The sequence below is a fragment of the Natator depressus genome, chromosome 5 (genome assembly GCF_965152275.1).
Source record: "Natator depressus isolate rNatDep1 chromosome 5, rNatDep2.hap1, whole genome shotgun sequence".
NCBI lineage: Eukaryota > Metazoa > Chordata > Testudines > Cheloniidae > Natator > Natator depressus.
Genome location: NC_134238.1, coordinates 45,638,560 through 45,656,719, shown reverse-complemented (window position 1 = coordinate 45,656,719; position 18,160 = coordinate 45,638,560). Strand labels below are relative to the sequence as shown.

At 47.5% G+C, this 18,160-nt stretch overlaps 2 protein-coding genes across 3 annotated transcripts in view; one reads left to right on the top strand and one right to left on the bottom strand.

The window, feature by feature from the left end:
- Positions 1-1,009: 1,009 nt before the first annotated feature.
- Positions 1,010-5,717, bottom strand: LOC141988141 (uncharacterized). The gene is made up of 2 exons (XM_074953975.1): positions 3,350-5,717; positions 1,010-2,194 (listed from the first exon to the last, which is right to left on the bottom strand). The coding sequence occupies exons 1-2, from the start codon at positions 5,296-5,298 to the stop codon at positions 1,603-1,605; spliced, it is 2,541 nt and encodes an 846-aa protein (XP_074810076.1). The 5' UTR covers positions 5,299-5,717; the 3' UTR covers positions 1,010-1,602.
- A 5,964-nt stretch (positions 5,718-11,681) lies between these two features.
- Positions 11,682-18,160, top strand: part of PDE8B (phosphodiesterase 8B) — a 157,748-nt gene continuing 151,269 nt past the window's right edge. Inside the window, exon 1 of one of the 2 annotated variants that reach the window (XM_074952686.1) lies at positions 11,682-12,005. In XM_074952686.1, coding sequence (XP_074808787.1) covers positions 11,682-12,005 — 324 coding nt within the window. Of the gene's footprint in view, positions 12,006-14,994; positions 15,003-18,160 lie in introns of those variants that run through there. The other variant, XM_074952688.1, reaches the window with a different exon arrangement.

Here is an 18,160-nt window from a genome sequence, read left to right as displayed (position 1 = left end):
AACCCTTGGATCTGAGAACAATGAAAAAGCATTCAGTTTTCTTACAAAAAGACTTTTAATAGAAATAGAAGTAAATAGAAATAAAAAAAAAAAATCCCCCCTGTAAAGTCAGGATGGTAGATACCTTACAGGATAATTAGATTCAAAACATAGAGAACCCCTCTAGGCAAAAACCTTAAGTTACAAAAAAGATACACAGACAGAAATAGTTATTCTATTCAGCACAATTCTTTTCTCAGCCATTTAAAGAAATCATAATCTAACACGTACCTAGCTAGATTACTTACTAAAAGTTCTAAGGCTTCATTCCTGGTCTATCCCCGGCAAAGACAAAATGTAGACAGACACACAAACCCTTTGTTTCTCTCCCTCCTACCAGCTTTTGAAAGTATCTTGTCTCCTCATTGGTCATTTTGGTCAGGTGCCAGCGAGGTTACCTTTAGCTTCTTAACCCTTTACAGGTGAGAGGAGATTTCCTCTGGCCAGGAGGGATTTTAAAGGGGTTTACCCTTCCCTTTCTATTTATGACACGCCCCCCAAATCTCAGCTAGGGTGAAACACTGGCTGGGATTTCTTCCTGGAGCTCTAGGAAAACAGAGTTAATAAGACACATGCGTCTCTAAATATGCTACCAAGTACATAAAGACTAACAATATTTTCCACATCTCAAGGACGATTTTAACCAGTTGAGTCTGGGAAACTTTCACGTGAGAGTGCATCAGCCACTTTGTTAGAAGCTCCTGAGATGTGTTGGATGTCGAAATCAAAATCTTGGAGAGCTAAACTTCACCGAAGAAGTTTTTTGTTATTTTCTTTGACGGTGTGAAGCCACTTCAGTGCAGCATGGTCGGTTTGCAGGTGGAAACGCCGTCCCCAAACATATGGGCGTAGCTTTTCCAGAGCGTAGACAATGGCGTAACATTCTTTTTCAGTGATTGACCAGTTGCTTTCCCTCTCAGACAGTTTTTTGCTGAGGAACACTACAGGGTGGAATTCTTGATCAGGTCCTTTCTGCATTAAAACTGCTCCCACACCACGCTCGGACGCATCTGTGGTTACTAGGAACGGTTTGTCAAAGTCTGGGGCCCTTAGTACAGGGTCAGACATGAGGGTCGCTTTTAGCTCGTTAAAGGCCTTCTGACACTTTTCGGTCCACTGAACAGCATTTGGCTGTTTCTTTTTGGTTAGGTCTGTCAGTGGGGCGGCGATTTGGCTGTAGTGCGGTACAAATCGTCTGTAATAACCGGCCAAGCCTAAGAAGGATTGAACCTGTTTCTTTGACTTTGGGACAGGCCACTTTTGGATAGCATCCACTTTGGCCTGTAGGGGGCTGATAGTTCCTTGACCCACCTGGTGTCCAAGGTAAGTCACTCTGTTTAGGCCTATTTGACACTTCTTAGCCTTAACAGTTAGTCCTGCCTCCCTTATGCGCTCAAGGACTTTTTGTAGATGTTCCAGGTGGTCTGCCCAGGAATCCGAAAATATGGCCACATCGTCAAGGTAGGCGACTGCATATTCTCCTAATCCCGCTAGGAGACCATCTACAAGTCTTTGGAAGGTGGCGGGTGCATTTCGCAGCCCGAAAGGGAGTACATTAAATTCCTACAGCCCGAGATGTGTGGTGAAGGCTGACCTTTCCTTGGCAGACTCATCTAGCGGTACCTGCCAGTACCCCTTGGTTAAGTCCAAGGTAGAGATGAACTGGGCCCGTCCCAGTTTCTCTAATAGTTCATCTGTGCGTGGCATTGGATAGTTGTCTGGGCGAGTGACAGCATTTAGCTTACGGTAATCCACGCAAAAACGTATCTCCCCATCTGGTTTGGGAACTAGAACCACTGGAGATGCCCATGCACTTCCAGAGGGGCGGATTACCCCCATCTGTAACATATCCCGGATCTCCCGTTCTATAGCAGTTTTAGCTTGAGGAGACACTCGGTAAGGTTGGACTCTAATTGGGCGAGCATTACCTGTGTCAATGGAGTGGTATGCCCTTTCAGTCAGTCCTGGGGTGGCTGAGAACGTTGGCGCGTAGCTAGTGCACAGCTCCTGGATCTGCTGTCGCTGCATACGCCCAAGGGTCATGGAGAGGTTCACCTCTTCCACACCACCAGCACATTTCCCTTCGTAGTAGACACCTTCAGGCCACTCAGCGTCGTCTCCTCCCTGGGCTGTAAACTGACAAACCTTTAATTCTCTGGAATAAAAGGGCTTTAGAGAATTAATATGGTACACCGTAGGCTTTCGGTTGGAGGTGGGGAATGCTATGAGATAATTAACAGCTCCCAGGCGCTCCTGGACCGTGAATGGCCCTTCCCACGATGCTTCCATTTTATGGGCCTGGAGCGCCTTTAAGACCATGACCTGGTCCCCTACTTTGAAGGAACGCTCTCTGGCATGTTTATCATACCAGGCTTTTTGCTCTTTTTGAGCATCCTGTAAGTTTTCTTTAGCAAGGGCTAAAGAGGTTCGGAGGGTGTTTTGTAGGTTGGTTACAAAGTCCAGAATGTTAGTTCCTGGTGAAGGTGTAAATCCCTCCCATTGCTGCTTCACCAACTGCAATGGCCCCTTAACCTCACGGCCATATACAAGTTCAAATGGGGAAAACCCTAAACTGGGGTGTGGTACAGCTCTGTAGGCAAAGAGCAACTGCTGCAACACTAGGTCCCAATCATTGGAGTGCTCATTTACGAATTTACGTATCATGGCCCCCAAAGTTCCATTAAACTTCTCCACCATGCCATTTGTTTGATGGTGGTAAGGAGTGGCAACCAAGTGATTTACCCCATGAGCTTCCCAAAGGTTTTTCATAGTTCCTGCCAGGAAATTAGTCCCTGCATCTGTGAGGATGTCGGAGGGCCAACCTACCCTGGCAAAAATGTCTGCTAGTGCCTGGCACACACTGTTAGCCCTGGTGTTGCTTAGAGCTACTGCTTCCGGCCATCGGGTGGCAAAATCCATGAAAGTCAGTATGTACTGCTTTCCTCTGGGTGTCTTTTTCGGAAAAGGACCCAGAATATCCACAGCTACTCGCTGAAATGGAACTTCAATGATGGGGAGTGGCTGGAGTGGGGCTTTGACCTGGTCTTGGGGCTTTCCCACTCTTTGGCACACCTCACAAGACTGGACATAGGTAGAAACATCCTTGCCCATTCCCTCCCAGTGGAATGACCCCCCCAAACGGTCTTTGGTCCTGTTCACCCCAGCATGGCCACTAGGGTGATCATGGGCTAAGCTCAAGAGCTTGGCCCGGTATTTAGTTGGAACTACCAACTGTCTCTGAGGATGCCAGTCTTCCTGGTGTCCACCAGAAAGAGTTTCCTTGTATAAAAGTCCTCTTTCTACAACAAACCTGGATCGATTAGAAGAGCTGAGAGGCGGTGGGTTGCTCCGTGCCGCCGTCCAAGCTCTCTGGAGGCTTTCATCTGCTTCCTGTTCGGTCTGGAACTGTTCCCTTGATGCTGGAGACATCAGTTCCTCATTGGATTGTGGACCTAGGCTTGGTCCCTCTGGAAGTGATATAGGGGATGGAGCTGTTTCTGTTGACTGTGAACCGCTCTCCGCTGGTGCACTATGTTGGGATTCAGGCTCCGGCTGAGCCTCTTGTGTAGGGTTATCGGCTGCTACCAGTTCAGGGTCGGTGGGGCCCTCTGGTGTTGAGGTTGCAAGTACTGGATTCAGTGCTGGCAATGGGTCTGGTGTTGGTTGTTCGGCTGGTTCCGGTTCTGGGACTGGTTCCGTCTGGGTCTCTGGGACTGGATCCACTACTGCTGTTGCAGACATTGGTCTGGGGTCCGGGTCCATCACCTCTGACCGGGTCCTGATAGAAGTTTCCGGAACAGAGCTAGGCCTCACGGCTTGTTTAGCCTGGCTGCGGGTGACCGTTCCCACCCTCTTGGCCTGCTTCACATGATTGGCCAAGTCTTCCCCCAACAGCATGGGGATGGGATAATCATCATAGACTGCAAAAGTCCACGTTCCTGACCAGCCCTTGTACTGGACAGGCAACTTGGCTGTAGGCAAATCGAAAGAGTTGGACTTGAAGGGTTGAATTGTCACTTGGATCTCTGGGTTGATTAACTTGGGGTCCACTAAGGAAGCATGGATAGCTGACACTTGTGCTCCGGTGTCCCTCCACGCGGTGACCTTCTTCCCGCCCACACTCACAGTTTCCCTCCGCTCCAAGGGTATCTGGGAGGTATCTGGGCCTGTGGACCTCTGGTGTGATTCCGGTGCAATGAACTGTAATCTGTTGGGGTTCTTGGGGCAGTTGGCCTTTACATGCCCCAGCTCGTTACATTTAAAACATCGTCCAGCTGACGGGTCACTGGGGCGAGGAGGGTTGCTGGAGAACGGGGTGGTGGGATGATAAGGGGTCTGGAGGGTTCTTTGGGAGGTAGGTGGGGCTTTGGGCGGCCCCCGGTAATAGGGTGCGGCCTGGGGTTGTCCCTTCTGGTCTCCGCTCCAACTGCGACCAGTTTTTTTCTTCTCTGCCACCTCCACCCATCTGGCTCCAATCTCTCCTGCCTCGATTACAGTTTTGGGCTTCCCATCTAGGATGTACCTTTCTATTTCTTCAGGAACACCCTCCAAGAATTGTTCCATTTGCATTAGGAAGGGCAAATTTACTGGAGATTCAACACTTGCTCCAGATATCCAGGCATCCCAATGTTTCACAATGTGGTAGGCATGTCGGGTAAATGACACGTCTGGTTTCCACCTTAGGGCTCTGAACCTCCGACGAGACTGCTCGGGTGTTATCCCCATTCTGACTCTTGCCTTGGATTTAAACAGTTCATACTTGTTCATGTGTTCTTTAGGCATTTCAGCTGCTACCTCAGCTAAGGGTCCACTGAGCTGTGGCCTCAGCTCTACCATGTATTGGTCAGTAGAGATGTTGTACCCAAGGCAGGCCCTTTCGAAGTTTTCTAGGAAGGCCTCAGTATCATCGCCTGCCTTGTAGGTGGGGAACTTTCTGGGATGGGAAGTGGTACTTGGAGAAGGATTGCTAGGGTTTGTTGGGATATTCTGCTGAGCCTTTATCTTCTCTATCTCCTCCACATACTTCCTCTCTTTTTCCTTCTCCTCCAGTTCTTTGTCCCTTGCTTCCATAGCTCTCCTGTGAGCAGCCGCTTGGTGTTGTTCTGCCTCTTTTGCTGCCTCTTTCGCTGCCTCCCTTTCTTGTTCCTTCTCCTCCTTCTTCAGCCGCATGAGTTCTATCTGTCTTTCATGTTGCCTTTGTCTTTCCTCAGCCTGAAATCTGGCTAATTCCAGCTGTAGTCGAGCCGTGGATTTGGTCATTCTAACCTCTCTGTTTTTAACTAACTTTACACCCAAAGTTTAGAAATAAACAAACAAAACTTGGCTGTAAAATTTTGCTGTGCTGGAATAGAATACCTATTCTCTGATAGTGATTGTCAGCCTACAGAAAAAGACAATTCCCTTGTCTCTGCTCTGGGCCCAAATCAAAGCAAAAAACTTCCAACTACTTGGAAACCTGTTTACCCAGCCCAAAGAAAAAACAAGTTTCCTTTTTAAACTTGTGCTCCTTGTAAAAACTCAAAATCCAAAAAAAAAAACCCTGCCACTTTTGTCTCCAGGCAAATGGGTAGAACACCCCCCCTTCTATTTACTTTTAGGGAAAAAAAACTCTGGGTTGGAAGACTGTGAATTTCCCTGCAGGAGTTAAGTACCCTGCCTCCAGGCAAAGAAAACCTGCAATTCACAAAGATAATCCCCTTTTGTCTCTGCTTGGCCACAAAGCAGAGAAAAAAACAAGCTGCTTTCAGTTTCAGCTGCTTCTGGACTTCCTTTCCAAAGGAAAGAGAAAAAAATCTCCTTTTTTAAAAATCTGTATTTCTAGTTCAAAAAAATCTCAACTGGATCTCAAAATGATTTCAGGTTAATCCCACCACTCTGCCACCATGTCAAGGTCCCTCCCCCACTCTGAACTCTAGGGTACAGATGTGGGGACCTGCATGAAAAACCTCCTAAGCTTATCTTTACCAGCTTAGGTCAAAACTTCCCCAAGGTACAAAATATTCCACCCTTTTGTCCTTGGATTGGCCGCTACCACCACCAAACAAATACTGGTTACTGGGGAAGAGCTGTTTGGACACGTCTTTCCCCCCAAAATACTTCCCAAAAACCTTGCACCCCACTTCCTGGACAAGGTTTGGTAAAAAGCCTCACCAATTTGCCTAGGTGACTACAGACCCAGACCCTTGGATCTTAAGAACAATGAACAATCCTCCCAACACTTGCACCCCCCCCTTTCCAGGGAAATGTTGGATAAAAAGCCTCACCAATTTGCATAGGTGACCACAGACCCAAACCCTTGGATCTGAGAACAATGAAAAAGCATTCAGTTTTCTTACAAAAAGACTTTTAATAGAAATAGAAGTAAATAGAAATAAAAAAAAAATCCCCCCTGTAAAGTCAGGATGGTAGATACCTTACAGGATAATTAGATTCAAAACATAGAGAACCCCTCTAGGCAAAAACCTTAAGTTACAAAAAAGATACACAGACAGAAATAGTTATTCTATTCAGCACAATTCTTTTCTCAGCCATTTAAAGAAATCATAATCTAACACGTACCTAGCTAGATTACTTACTAAAAGTTCTAAGGCTTCATTCCTGGTCTATCCCCGGCAAAGACAAAATGTAGACAGACACACAAACCCTTTGTTTCTCTCCCTCCTACCAGCTTTTGAAAGTATCTTGTCTCCTCATTGGTCATTTTGGTCAGGTGCCAGCGAGGTTACCTTTAGCTTCTTAACCCTTTACAGGTGAGAGGAGATTTCCTCTGGCCAGGAGGGATTTTAAAGGGGTTTACCCTTCCCTTTCTATTTATGACATATATTGTAACTAATTTTGTACTAGGTGGTTATAGGCAGGCATGAAGGGAAGGTATCTGCCCAGAAGAGCTTGTGTAACCCACACACCTCCTAGGTGTGATGTTCTGTCCCAGCTAGTGGCACCGAGACCACTTAGAGATTAATGAGTCTGCTACAGCCTTAGCTAAGAGCCATGTGGCTTTTAGATCATGCAGTAGAGCAAACTACAGGCCGTGTCCCACCCATCAGACGTTTTAATCTGGCCCTCGACCTCCCGCCAGGGAGCAGGGTCTGGGGCTTGCCGCACTCCAGCTGGGGAGTGGGGTTGGGGGCTTGCCCTGCTCCGCACATGCCATGGCTGCTCCATGCAGCTTCTGGAAGCAGCGGCATGTCCCCCCTCTGGCTCCTACATGTTGGGGCAGCCAGGGGGCTCCAAATGCTGCCCCTGCCCTGAGTGCCGTGCCCCCCCGCTCCCATTGGCTGTGAACCATGGCCTATGGGAGCTGCAGGGGCTACACCTGTGGACAGGGCAGCGTGCAGAGCCGCCTGGCCATGCCTCTACGTAGGAGCCGGAGGTAGGACCTGCTGCTGCTTCCAGGAGCTGCTTGAGGTAAGCACCCCGAGAGCCTGCACTCCTGACCTCCCCACACCCCCCAATCCCTTGCCCCAGCCCTGATCCCCCTCCCACCCTCCAAACCCCTCGGTCCCAGCCTGGAGCACCCTCCTGCACCCCAAACCCCTCATCCCCAGGCCCATCCCAGAGCCTGCACCCCCGGCCGGAGCCCTCTCCCCTTGCACCCCAACCCCTTGCCCCAGCCTGGAGCCCTCTCACGCACGCTGAACTCCTCATTTCTGGTCCACCCCAGAGCCTGCACCCCAGACAGGGCCCTCACCCCTTCCTGAACACCCCACCCCCAATTTTGTGAGCATTCATGGCCTGCCATACAATTTCCATACCCAGATGTGGCCCTCGGACCAAAAAGTTTGCCTACCCGTGCAGTAGAGGCTCATACATTTAGCTCCAGAGGTCCCAGATTCAATCCCACCCGCCGACCACCGGGGTCTATCCATGTTACACTTTCAATCTCCATACCATCACAAAAGTGAGGATAGGAAGCAACAAAAGCAATATGCTTTGATAGTGAAGTGTGGTCCACTTCATTAGTTCCACAGTCTAGTTTGTCTTCAGGCCTTTTCCAAGAGTGAATCATCAGAATATGGTGGCACAGTGCAAAAACCAGACATGCAGCATACATAGCATATGAGCTAAGACTCAGTTTGTGGAGTTTGTTTATGTAGGTCTATTGAAAAATCAATACTTTGTAATGGATTTGATTGCCAAATCCAACATAGGTCAATAGTAACCAGAAATGGTCTAACAGCAGTTTTAGTGGCCTTTGTGAAATCAGTTGATGGTCTCAGTCCCATTCTTAGTGAACAAGAGTCTTCATTGCCACAATCATCCTCACATGTTGGCAGTCTCAGCAGCAACAGAGGCCTAAGACTGAGTGAATCTGCATACAGATCAACCCTTTAGGTGAAAGCATCTTAGTTGGGAAGCTCCCACTGCTACTGCTCACACATGCTTTACCTGGTTGTGAATAAACAGCAGAATTCAGTCTCCAAGACTATCCATGTACACACCTTATTAATATTACATTCTACAGTATTTAAGAAATGAAATAAAAAGGGGCTTTTTTCAGTACAATCAAACCAGTTGTCTCCAGCATACTGTACCATAATTCTTGCATTAATAATACTTCCCTGTTTCTAGAATTATAACAACAATTGAAAAGAACTCAGATTTGGGGAAACAGTATGTTCTAACTTTAGCTATCATTCTAAGGAGAACTAAACAGAGGACTCTCGAGTAGAAGTGGAGAGATTATATCACCTCCGTATTTCGTACAACTGCAACCAGTGCTGGAATACTGTGTCCAATATTCAAAAGATATTGATAAATTGGAGAGGGTTAAGAAAAGAGTCACAAGAACGCTTAAAGGATTGGAAAACATGTCTTATAATGAGAGACTCCAGGAGCTCAAACTATTTAGCTTAACAAAGAGTAGGTTAAGGGGTGATTTGATCTCAAGCTGTAAGTTCACACCTACACAGGGAACAGAAATTTGATAATTGTCTCTTCAATCTAGCAGACAAAGATATAACAAGATCCAATGGCTGAACGCATAGGTGGCTCGTGAGTCTTCCATCTGGGGAGGCTTACATGTGAGTGCCGGAAGCTCCCTAGAAGTGTGGGGGGCCACTGATGCCTGGACCGTGGCCCTGCCCCAAGGCTTGACCCCCACTTTGCCTCTTCCCCTAAAACCCCACCCCCACTCTGCCCACTCCTCTTCGCTGTTTCCCCCAAGGCCTCCCCCCGCCTGCTGTTCGCTCCTCTCTGCCTCTTTCCCCAAGGCCTGGCCTGCCTGCCCCTCACTGCTTTCTGGGAAAGAGGAGCAAGTGGTAGGTGGGAGGAGGCCTTGGAAGAAGAGGCAGAGCAAGAGTGGAGCCTGGGGGGAAGAGACTGAGTGGGGGCGGGGTCTTGGGGCAGAGTGTGGGTGGGGCCATGGTTCAGGCACTGGTGGCTCCCCCCACTTCTAGGAAGCTTCCGGCACTCCAAAGGTGGCTGGCAGGTGCGCCTCCAAAGGGAGGTGACCTGTGCTGCATCCACAGCATTTGCCCTCCTGCATGGCCAGCCTTTTTTTGGGAAGCTTAGCCTCCCCCAGCCTCTTATACACACCTCCTACGGCTGGAAGTTGAAGCTAGACAAATTCAGGCTGGAAATGAGGCATAAATTTTTAACAGTGTGGGTAATTACATTGACAAAATTTACCAATGGTCATGGTGCATTCTCCATCACTGGCAATTTTAAAATCAAGATTAGATATGTGTTTTTTTCCCCCAAAAGATTTGCTCTAGTTCTAACACGAATTATTTTGGGGAAATGTTATGGATTTTGTTACGTTGGGAGGTCAGATTAGGTGATCACATTAGTCCCTTCTGACCTTATGTGTGAATGAAAAGGTCTTGAGAAGTCTTGTCAATTTTTGATTAGCGGCAGATTAAACCTTTATTAGGCAGTAAGAAAACCACTAGGGTGACACTCATAAATTGTATGGGATTTAAAACTCACCATTCAAAATCAAGTAATTTAAACCTCAGTCCTACAAAGATTTACACAGGTCATTGACCTTACTTGAGATGAAGGAAATTACTCACAGTGCATAAGATTAATCATTTCTACAAATCCTTCACAGGATAGGGCCTTATTTTGGTTATTATAGCATGGATGCCAGAGGAGGTAGCAGATGCATAGGCCAAGATATCAGTTCATTAAAATGTTTGGAATTCAGGTTTTTTTAAAACAGAAAAATAGCCTTTGGTTTTGGTTTTTTTTTTTAAACTTATTTGCCAAAAAAAAAACAAAAACCTGTTGAGTTTTTCTACATTCTTCATGTTTATGCCTTTTATGATTGAAATTTGTACTAAAATGTTAATGAAATCATTATGGGATTTTTTTTTGCTTATCAAAATGATTTGAATAATATTTTTAATGAGAAATGGGTCCATTTTGAATCTTGCAAACTACTTTAATCTTATTATGAATATTCTGACCAGTACTACAAAATCTGATTCTCTAAAAGAATAGGACTTTCCCTTGGCCCATTTTAGAACAAATCTGCCACAGAGGGGTGAAAAGGTTTATATACATAACGGTCCTAGCAAACAAATCGCTCTCTGTCCTGATTGAGGTGCTTTTTGCCTGTATCTAGTCCAGCGAAACCATACAAACAGTGTTAATAAATTGATGCTGAAGAGGGACAGACAGGTCTAACGTACATTCCCGCTCCCTACTATCTTATTTGCAGCAGCTCTGAGGACAGTCCCAGCGCACTAATGCTGCCAAGGGCACCAGTAGCAGCAGGTGTAGTAAGAGCGGAGGTGGGGAAAGAAAGTATACAAAAAGTGGGGAGGGAGATCTGCCAAGGAGACAACGCCTTCTTGTTTTGCATCACCACCAGGATGCAGTGGCTGGGCAGCAGCAGGGAGCAGGAGTTCAAGAGAAGCACCGAGCATTTGGGCTCATTAAAGTCCTCCCGGTAGTGCGGGCTGGGGAGCAGAGCCCAGGGGCAAGGGGGGCTGTCACAACTGCAGAGAAAGGGTTAGGAAGAGACTCCAGGGGGATCTGGGGTGGGGGGATGGAAGGTGACACTGAAATCTAAGAGCACAAGAAAGCTGAGCAAGAGACGCCGCAAAGCCGGGCTTTCTGTCTTGTGGTGCACTGGGTGCTAATCTGCAGTTGAAGAGGTAGCCTGACCCGTGGATGCAGGCTCTGGGCCGGTGCATGGGGGAAATTGGGAGACACCGGATTGAATCAGAGCCCCGTTTCGATTAACGGGGCGGGAGGGGCGCGCCGGGGAGCTAGACAGGCACCTCCGGCCGCCGCCACGAGTGACCCCAGGCTCGCGGCGCGGGAGCGGCGGCTGGCGGGCTCCTGGTAGCAGCGAACGGCTGGGCGGGGGGACGAGATGCCCCGCCGGGGGGAGCGGCCGCCTCGCTCCCCTGTGGCTGTGCGGAGAAGAGGGCCCGCCGCGAGCCCCGCAGGAGGGGGCCGGGGAGGCAGCGGCGGGCGAGCGAGGAGATAAATGGGAGGGAGCGGCACGGCGAGCGCCACAGGCAGCGAGCGGCGGCTCGGCGGCGGGCGGTGCCCGAGGCACAGCGGCAGAGGGGCGGCGGCGGCGGCCCCCTAGCCGCCCGGGGCCGAGCGGGCTGCGGCTGGGCTGGGCGCGGAGCGCGCCGCGCTGGTGGCTCGGGGCCGGCCGGCCGGCCGGCGGGGGGAGCGGGATGGGCTGCGCGCCCAGCATCCACGTCTCGCAGAGCGGCGTGATCTACTGCCGGGACTCGGACGAGTCCACCTCCCCCCACCAGACCGCCGCCCTCTCGCAGGGCACCGCCGCCACCCTGCACGGCCTCTTCGTCAGGACCGACGCGGCCGACTCCATCCCCTCGGTGCTCGCCTACCAGAGCCGCCAGCCGCCGCCCGGCCCCGGCCCGCGCCGCCAGCAGCGCAGGGAGCCCGCTACGCCCGCGGCCGCCGGCCGGGCTGGGGCGCGCCGCTGCTGCAGCAGCACCGAGGCGGAGACCCAGACCAGCCACGCCAGTGTCAAGGTAAAGGCGGGGGGCGGGCCCACGTGCCGGGTGCGGCGCGCTCGCTGGCTCGGGGCCGAGTGGGGTCTGCCCCCTCCTCCCCTTGGCCCGCAGGGGGCGGCCGGCCGCGCCGGGGCTTGGCTGGCAGAGCTGCCCCGCTCCGGCGAGCCGAGGAAGCGCCGCCCGGCGCTGCGGAGAGATGCGCCCGGGAGGGTGCAGCCGCCGGGCGCCGTTGCCTTGGTGGCCACGGCCTCGCGCCAGCAGCCGAGGATCCCAACCCCTCCGGCCGGGCACCGAGTCCGCGCAGAGGCGCGGGCTGGGGACCCCGGGAGCTCGGTTTTCTCGGCACATGGAGCGCAGCGGGGAGAAGCGGCACGCGCCCCGGATGCACGTGGGCCGCGTGTGCGGGCAGTAGCTTTCCAGAGGGCGATGGGTGTATGTCAACCTTGCGATCCCTCCAAAAGCTTCTGGCTGCATACTGGTGGGTGGGTGGGTGTGTAGAGCGCGGGGCGAGATTTAATAAAGCCAGGCAGAGTCACAGCGAGGATTCTCATTCTAAAGGCATGTTTCCCCCCATCCCTCGGCTGACTTATTTTACTAGGACTAATACTCAGTTTTAACACTCAACCAGGGTACTGGAACAATTTCTATAGTGAGGGTGCTGAGAGCCATTGAACCAAACTGTAAACCCTCTATATAATGGAAACCACATCAAGCTAGGGGGTGCGGCAGCACCCTTAGTTCCAGCACCTATGCAGTCCACTCCAAATAGAAAAAAAATCACCCATATAGACATAAATGCGTAAGTAAGTACATCTTGGACAGACATGGCTATACTACGGCTAGTAGTAGTTGGTGAAGTGGTTCAACAGATGGCTTTAGTCTGTAGGATTCATTCGCTGGAAGTCTGTGGCTGGATTCCAGCCATCAGTGGTTAAGGTATGCATTGCAGCAATCTGCATGTGAAGTGTTACAACTTAGATGTAGTAGTTATGAGGCTTATTATATAATGTGGTTTTGCTTGGGTTTTTTTCCTTTTGTATTTTGTTTGGTTTGGCTTTTAGGAATAGTCTTTGATTAACTAATATTCAAGTGGCCTGGCATTTTCTCTTCATAGCCATGAAAGGTCTGTAGGAATTACTTGTTCATGGTGTCATCACACTCAGAAGGTTAGGAGGACTTGTGGCACCTTTGAGACTAACAAATTTATTTGGAGACTGGACACAGTCATGATAGTGGTGCAGTTTAAGTTTAGTTACCTTCTCATGCTGTAATGGTGTGGCAGTACACATAACTTAGAAATTAAAGAGACACCATGAACTTAAAAAATCACACTTCTGTCTGGAATCTTTTCACTTGAAACACGTAAGGTTCATAGAAGTGAAAGAGATTACAGGGAAAATAATTTCCCATGGTATATTTGCTTGCTGTATACATTTCATAGCATTCTGTGTATATTTAGTTTAATTGTTTCCATCATAGAGGGGCTGATCCTGCACCCTTAGAATGAATGGGAGTTTGTTATTGACTTCAGTGGGAGCAGAACTGGGGCAATAGCTAGTTAGTCAGTTTCCCCCGTTGTTTGTATGGGTGTTTCACACAGCAACATGGGAGAAAAGCATTTTAAAGGATAAGAAAATGTGATTGTAAAACCTACAAAACTTGGGGCTGATACAATTCTCCATACTGCTTTTAACTCTCTCGCTCAAAAAGGTGTCTTGGTTTCAAATTGGTGTCTCTTTAAAGGGACAATATTGATTAAAAAACATATGTTATAAACAAATACATTCCTTTACCTATGTTACCAATAACACCTTTGGCTATTACAAATACATGTATTTTAAAAATGCAATTTAATTTTCATAACTTATGTTCTGCTAGTTTTTTACATTTCTCTCAGCATAAACAATGAAAATCAATGAAGTCGGTTTGACTTTTAGGTTCTTGGTTCTGCAATGTTTTGGATTCAGACACTGCAGATGAATGTTCATTTACTTGAAAGGAACTGTTTTCATTGAAATGTTTAAAAAGTGAGAATATTTCTGTTATTTTTAGATTTTATAAAATCTTGTTTTTACAACATTTAAATTTTGGGCCTAATTTAAATTTCCCTTTAACTTTTGTCACTATGTTCTATAGAAGTATGCCAGAGAAATAATGCCCACACTTGTACATATTTTACATTCTGTGACTAAAGTGAGGTTGGATATTACAGAATTATTACCTATACAAAACACTGTTCAGTTCCGACCTGGTTACAGAGAAAAATTAAAAGCATGATACTGTAGTTCTGTGTTGGTAGATGCAGGTAAAACAAATTAAAGAAAAAATATTCAGAATTTTGGCAAATGGTCTGTTTATATTCAACTGCCCATTGTTTTAACTATTATAACTTTTGGTTCAATATATTATCAGGAATGCAGCATCTCCATTGTGATCCGAGTTGTTATCTTTAGGGAAAGAAAATAGATTCATTTATATATAGCATTAGTAGGCAGGTTAACCCTGATGTCTTCATCAAATTCCAGTTTGGATAACTATGTACTATGTAATTCTACCTGCCTTTCCATTGCTGTTTCCTCTGTCTTTACATTCTGTCCTAAACAGTTGTATATTGCAGCTCCTGGTTAATGCATTGCTTGCCTAAGGTGGCCACACTTCAGTGTGGATCATTTGCATATCAGGTTGTTTATAAAACACTTTCAAGTTGATCAATGTAATTGCATCATCACAATATACAACTGACATTAAAAGAGAAGTTTACCCACAGTATGTTTTCAGCTCAAAGTAATTCAGACAAAAGGTAACAAAGACTGATTGTTATTGTTTAAAATGTCATGCATAAACTTGATTTAAGTCCAAATAATCTGTGGCTCATTATGAGTGAGACAATGGTTATAAAAATACATTTCCCCACTTACTTTTTAACAAAATGTTCTAGTCTTCATCAGCCTCAAGCATTCAAGTCTGTTAGTCAACATTCAGGGTACTTATGCCAACCATGGGCAGGAATCTCAGGTAAGTGTGTGAATGCATGTTCCACTACCATGTTTAAATGTATGGGTGGTGCATGACCCCAGTGTAGCAGGACACAGGTAATGAATTTTCATTAATTTGCTCGTACTAGAAGTAGCGGTACAACAAACAGAGGTATTGTTGTCATCTGCTTTTCGTTCCCCTGTACAGTTAGGTGGGGCCACGCAGAGCAGTTTGTTTATGTACACCGGGATCTCCCTTGAATCATCCTGAGAGATCTCAGTGAAACTTTCATGGAGATATACCGCAATTCTCTCCCAAAAGTTTCTAGAGATGGCAGCCTTATTTCTTCCTTTGCAGTAAGACACATCAGTCTGCGATTTCTTCAGCTGGCACCATTGCAGTAAACAGGTGCCTATGGGCCCATGTGGCTTCAGGATGCCAACATGGGCTGTACTCTCTGTGCCTTTGTTACCTCAGAGTGAGGGTATCAGGCAAAATCACCACCACCTGTGGAAAATAGTGCCAATGCTCAGGGCCATTGCCCTACAGTGATACACATGGAAATAGGGGCTGAAATTTTATTGTTTCACGCAACCCAACAATTCCCTCCTCATTCCAACCCATGACCTTGCTGGGCTGTTGTCACCATGGCTGGAGCTGTGAGTGGCGGCGTGCACAGGCTCTCCAAAAGCTGAAACGTCAATAAGCGTGTGTCACACTTTAGGGGAGCTAGGGAAGGGAGTTCTGAAACTTTTGCTTTCTGATTCTGACTATATATACAAGGATACTTTGGTTTGTTTTATCTGTTCCCTCTCCACACCCACTGAGCACCTTGGCCAGATAAGGAGAGGAAAAAAGAGGACTCAGGAAGAGGTTCTTTGAGATCCTGCAAGCCAGCATTGCATTGGACTGTGAACAGAAGGCCTGGAGGGTGAATATTTCAGACAGGATGAAGAAGCAAAGAGCGGACAAGAGACAGGCCGAGGAGTCAGAGAGGGAGATTCATCAGGGCATAATGGGGCTTCTCTGGCAGCAAACAAAAATGGCTGAAGAGTCTTGTTGACCTACAGGTTCAACAGTCATAGGCTCGCCTCCTTCTGCAGTCAATAGAGAACTCCATTTTAGCACTTCCTGACACCCCCCAACTTTCCATGTGACACTAGGGGCCGCATCCCTAATCCTCCAACTCCATCCCAGGGAACATTGAGGACAACCACAGCTTCACATGCCCTGCCCTTGAGAGACTTGTTGCTTTATGTGTAGCCAAAATTAACTGAAATGAACATGACTGTTCTTTCCCCTTGTTAGAATCTGTTCCCTTAATTTATTATGGAAGTTTTAATTGTATTTGCTTTTTAATTGCACATTGGGTTTGGTTTTGTTTTTTTGCACTGGTTTTGATACGCAATGAAAATCTATTTTTTGGAAAATAATTTCTCTTTATTACTTCACAACATATGTTGCAGAATGTCTAGCACTAATTAAAAAACACTCACTACTTGTTATTGTTCAGGGCGACAGAACTCATAGAATCAGCAACAAATACAGTTTAATAATTATAAATGTACGGCAAGCACTGCAAAATTAATAGGTGCATTAACAGATAGTGTTATGTTCATAAATGTATACTAGGCACCACAGAATTCCTAACAGCACCCAAAACTGCACAGCCAGGTAGAACACAATCCACCACACCATATTACTGTGGCTGACTGTCAAAGTGCTCTTTCAAGGCCTCCCTCTCCCATATAGCTCCTTGTTGAGCTCTTCTAATAGCGCTTGTGTTTGGTTGTTGAAACTCAGCAGACAGCTGTTCCACCTCCACCTCAGCAGCAATTTTTCCCCTTTTGCCTCACAGATAAGCAGGACACAACAGGCAAATCTAAGCTTTGGGATATTTTGCTCACTGAGATCCAATCTAGTGAGTCTCTTGGACCTCCCAAAACCACATTCAGCTGTCATGTTGCACCTGCTGAGACATTAGTTGAATCTTTCCTTGGTGCTGTTGAGGTGGCTGGTGCACTGCTTCATAAGCCAGGGTAGCTAGAGGTAGACTGGGTCCCCCAGGATCACTGTTAGTATTTCAGCATTGCCAGTGGTGATCTGCTGGTCAGAAAAGAAAGTCCCTGCTTGCAGCTTTCTGAACAGTCCTGTGTTCTTAAAGATGCAAGCATCATGCACCATCTCTGATCATCGATATTGACGTAGATGAAACTTCCCTGGTAGTCCACCAGTGCTTGCATATCCAGAGAGATGTAGCTCTTTCTGTTGGTGTATGCTCTGGCAAGGTGGGCTGTTGGCAAAACATCTGTTGGGCCATCTGCAGTTTGGGGACCCCACTGCTTCAAATCCATCCATTACATCTGGTATGTTACCAGAATCGCAGTCCTACGCAGCAGAAGATTATTAATGGCCCTACACCCTTGCATGACAATGGCCCCCACTCTGGATTTCCAACTCCAAAATGATTTCCTACTGTCTGGTAGCAATCCAGCATTAAAAGCTTCCACAGTGTGATCACTTGCTTCTCAACTGTCAGTGCAGCTCTCATTCTGGTGTCCCTGTGCTGGCGATTTGGTGTGAGCTTGGCACACAGATCCAGGAATGTGGCCTTTCACATCCAAAAATTCTGCAGCCACTGCTTATCATCCCAAACATGCATTACGATGCAATCCTACAAGTCAGTGCTCATTTCTCAGGCCCAGAAGCAGTGCTCCACCATCTGAAGCAGCTCTGTGAATGCCCCCAACAGTCTTGAATTGGTTTTCACTATGTCCCACAGCAGTCTGTCCTCTACAAAATTGTCATGTCCCCTGCTGCTGCAGTTCTTCCTGCAGCTGTGCAAATACTGGAGGATAGTTTGTCCTGTATTTGCAATGTACATGATATAGCTGTGTAGGCTCCATGCTTTTGTCAGAGATGGCAGACAGTGAAAAGTGCCATGTGGGATTTTTTTAAAAAAAGGTGTGAAAATAATGCGATTTGAATGGTATATGGGGATGGAGAAAGTTGCATGATTGGAACTTGACCGCTGGCTTCCCATCATCCTGCATGACTTGTTTCTGCCTCACCACGCAGTGCCAAAATTTGCCAGAAAACAGTGCACTGGATGAGGATGAGTTGCACACCAAAGGGATACTCGCTCTTGGTGCACCACACTGTGTACCAACACAAGCACTCCTAGTGAGTACACACAG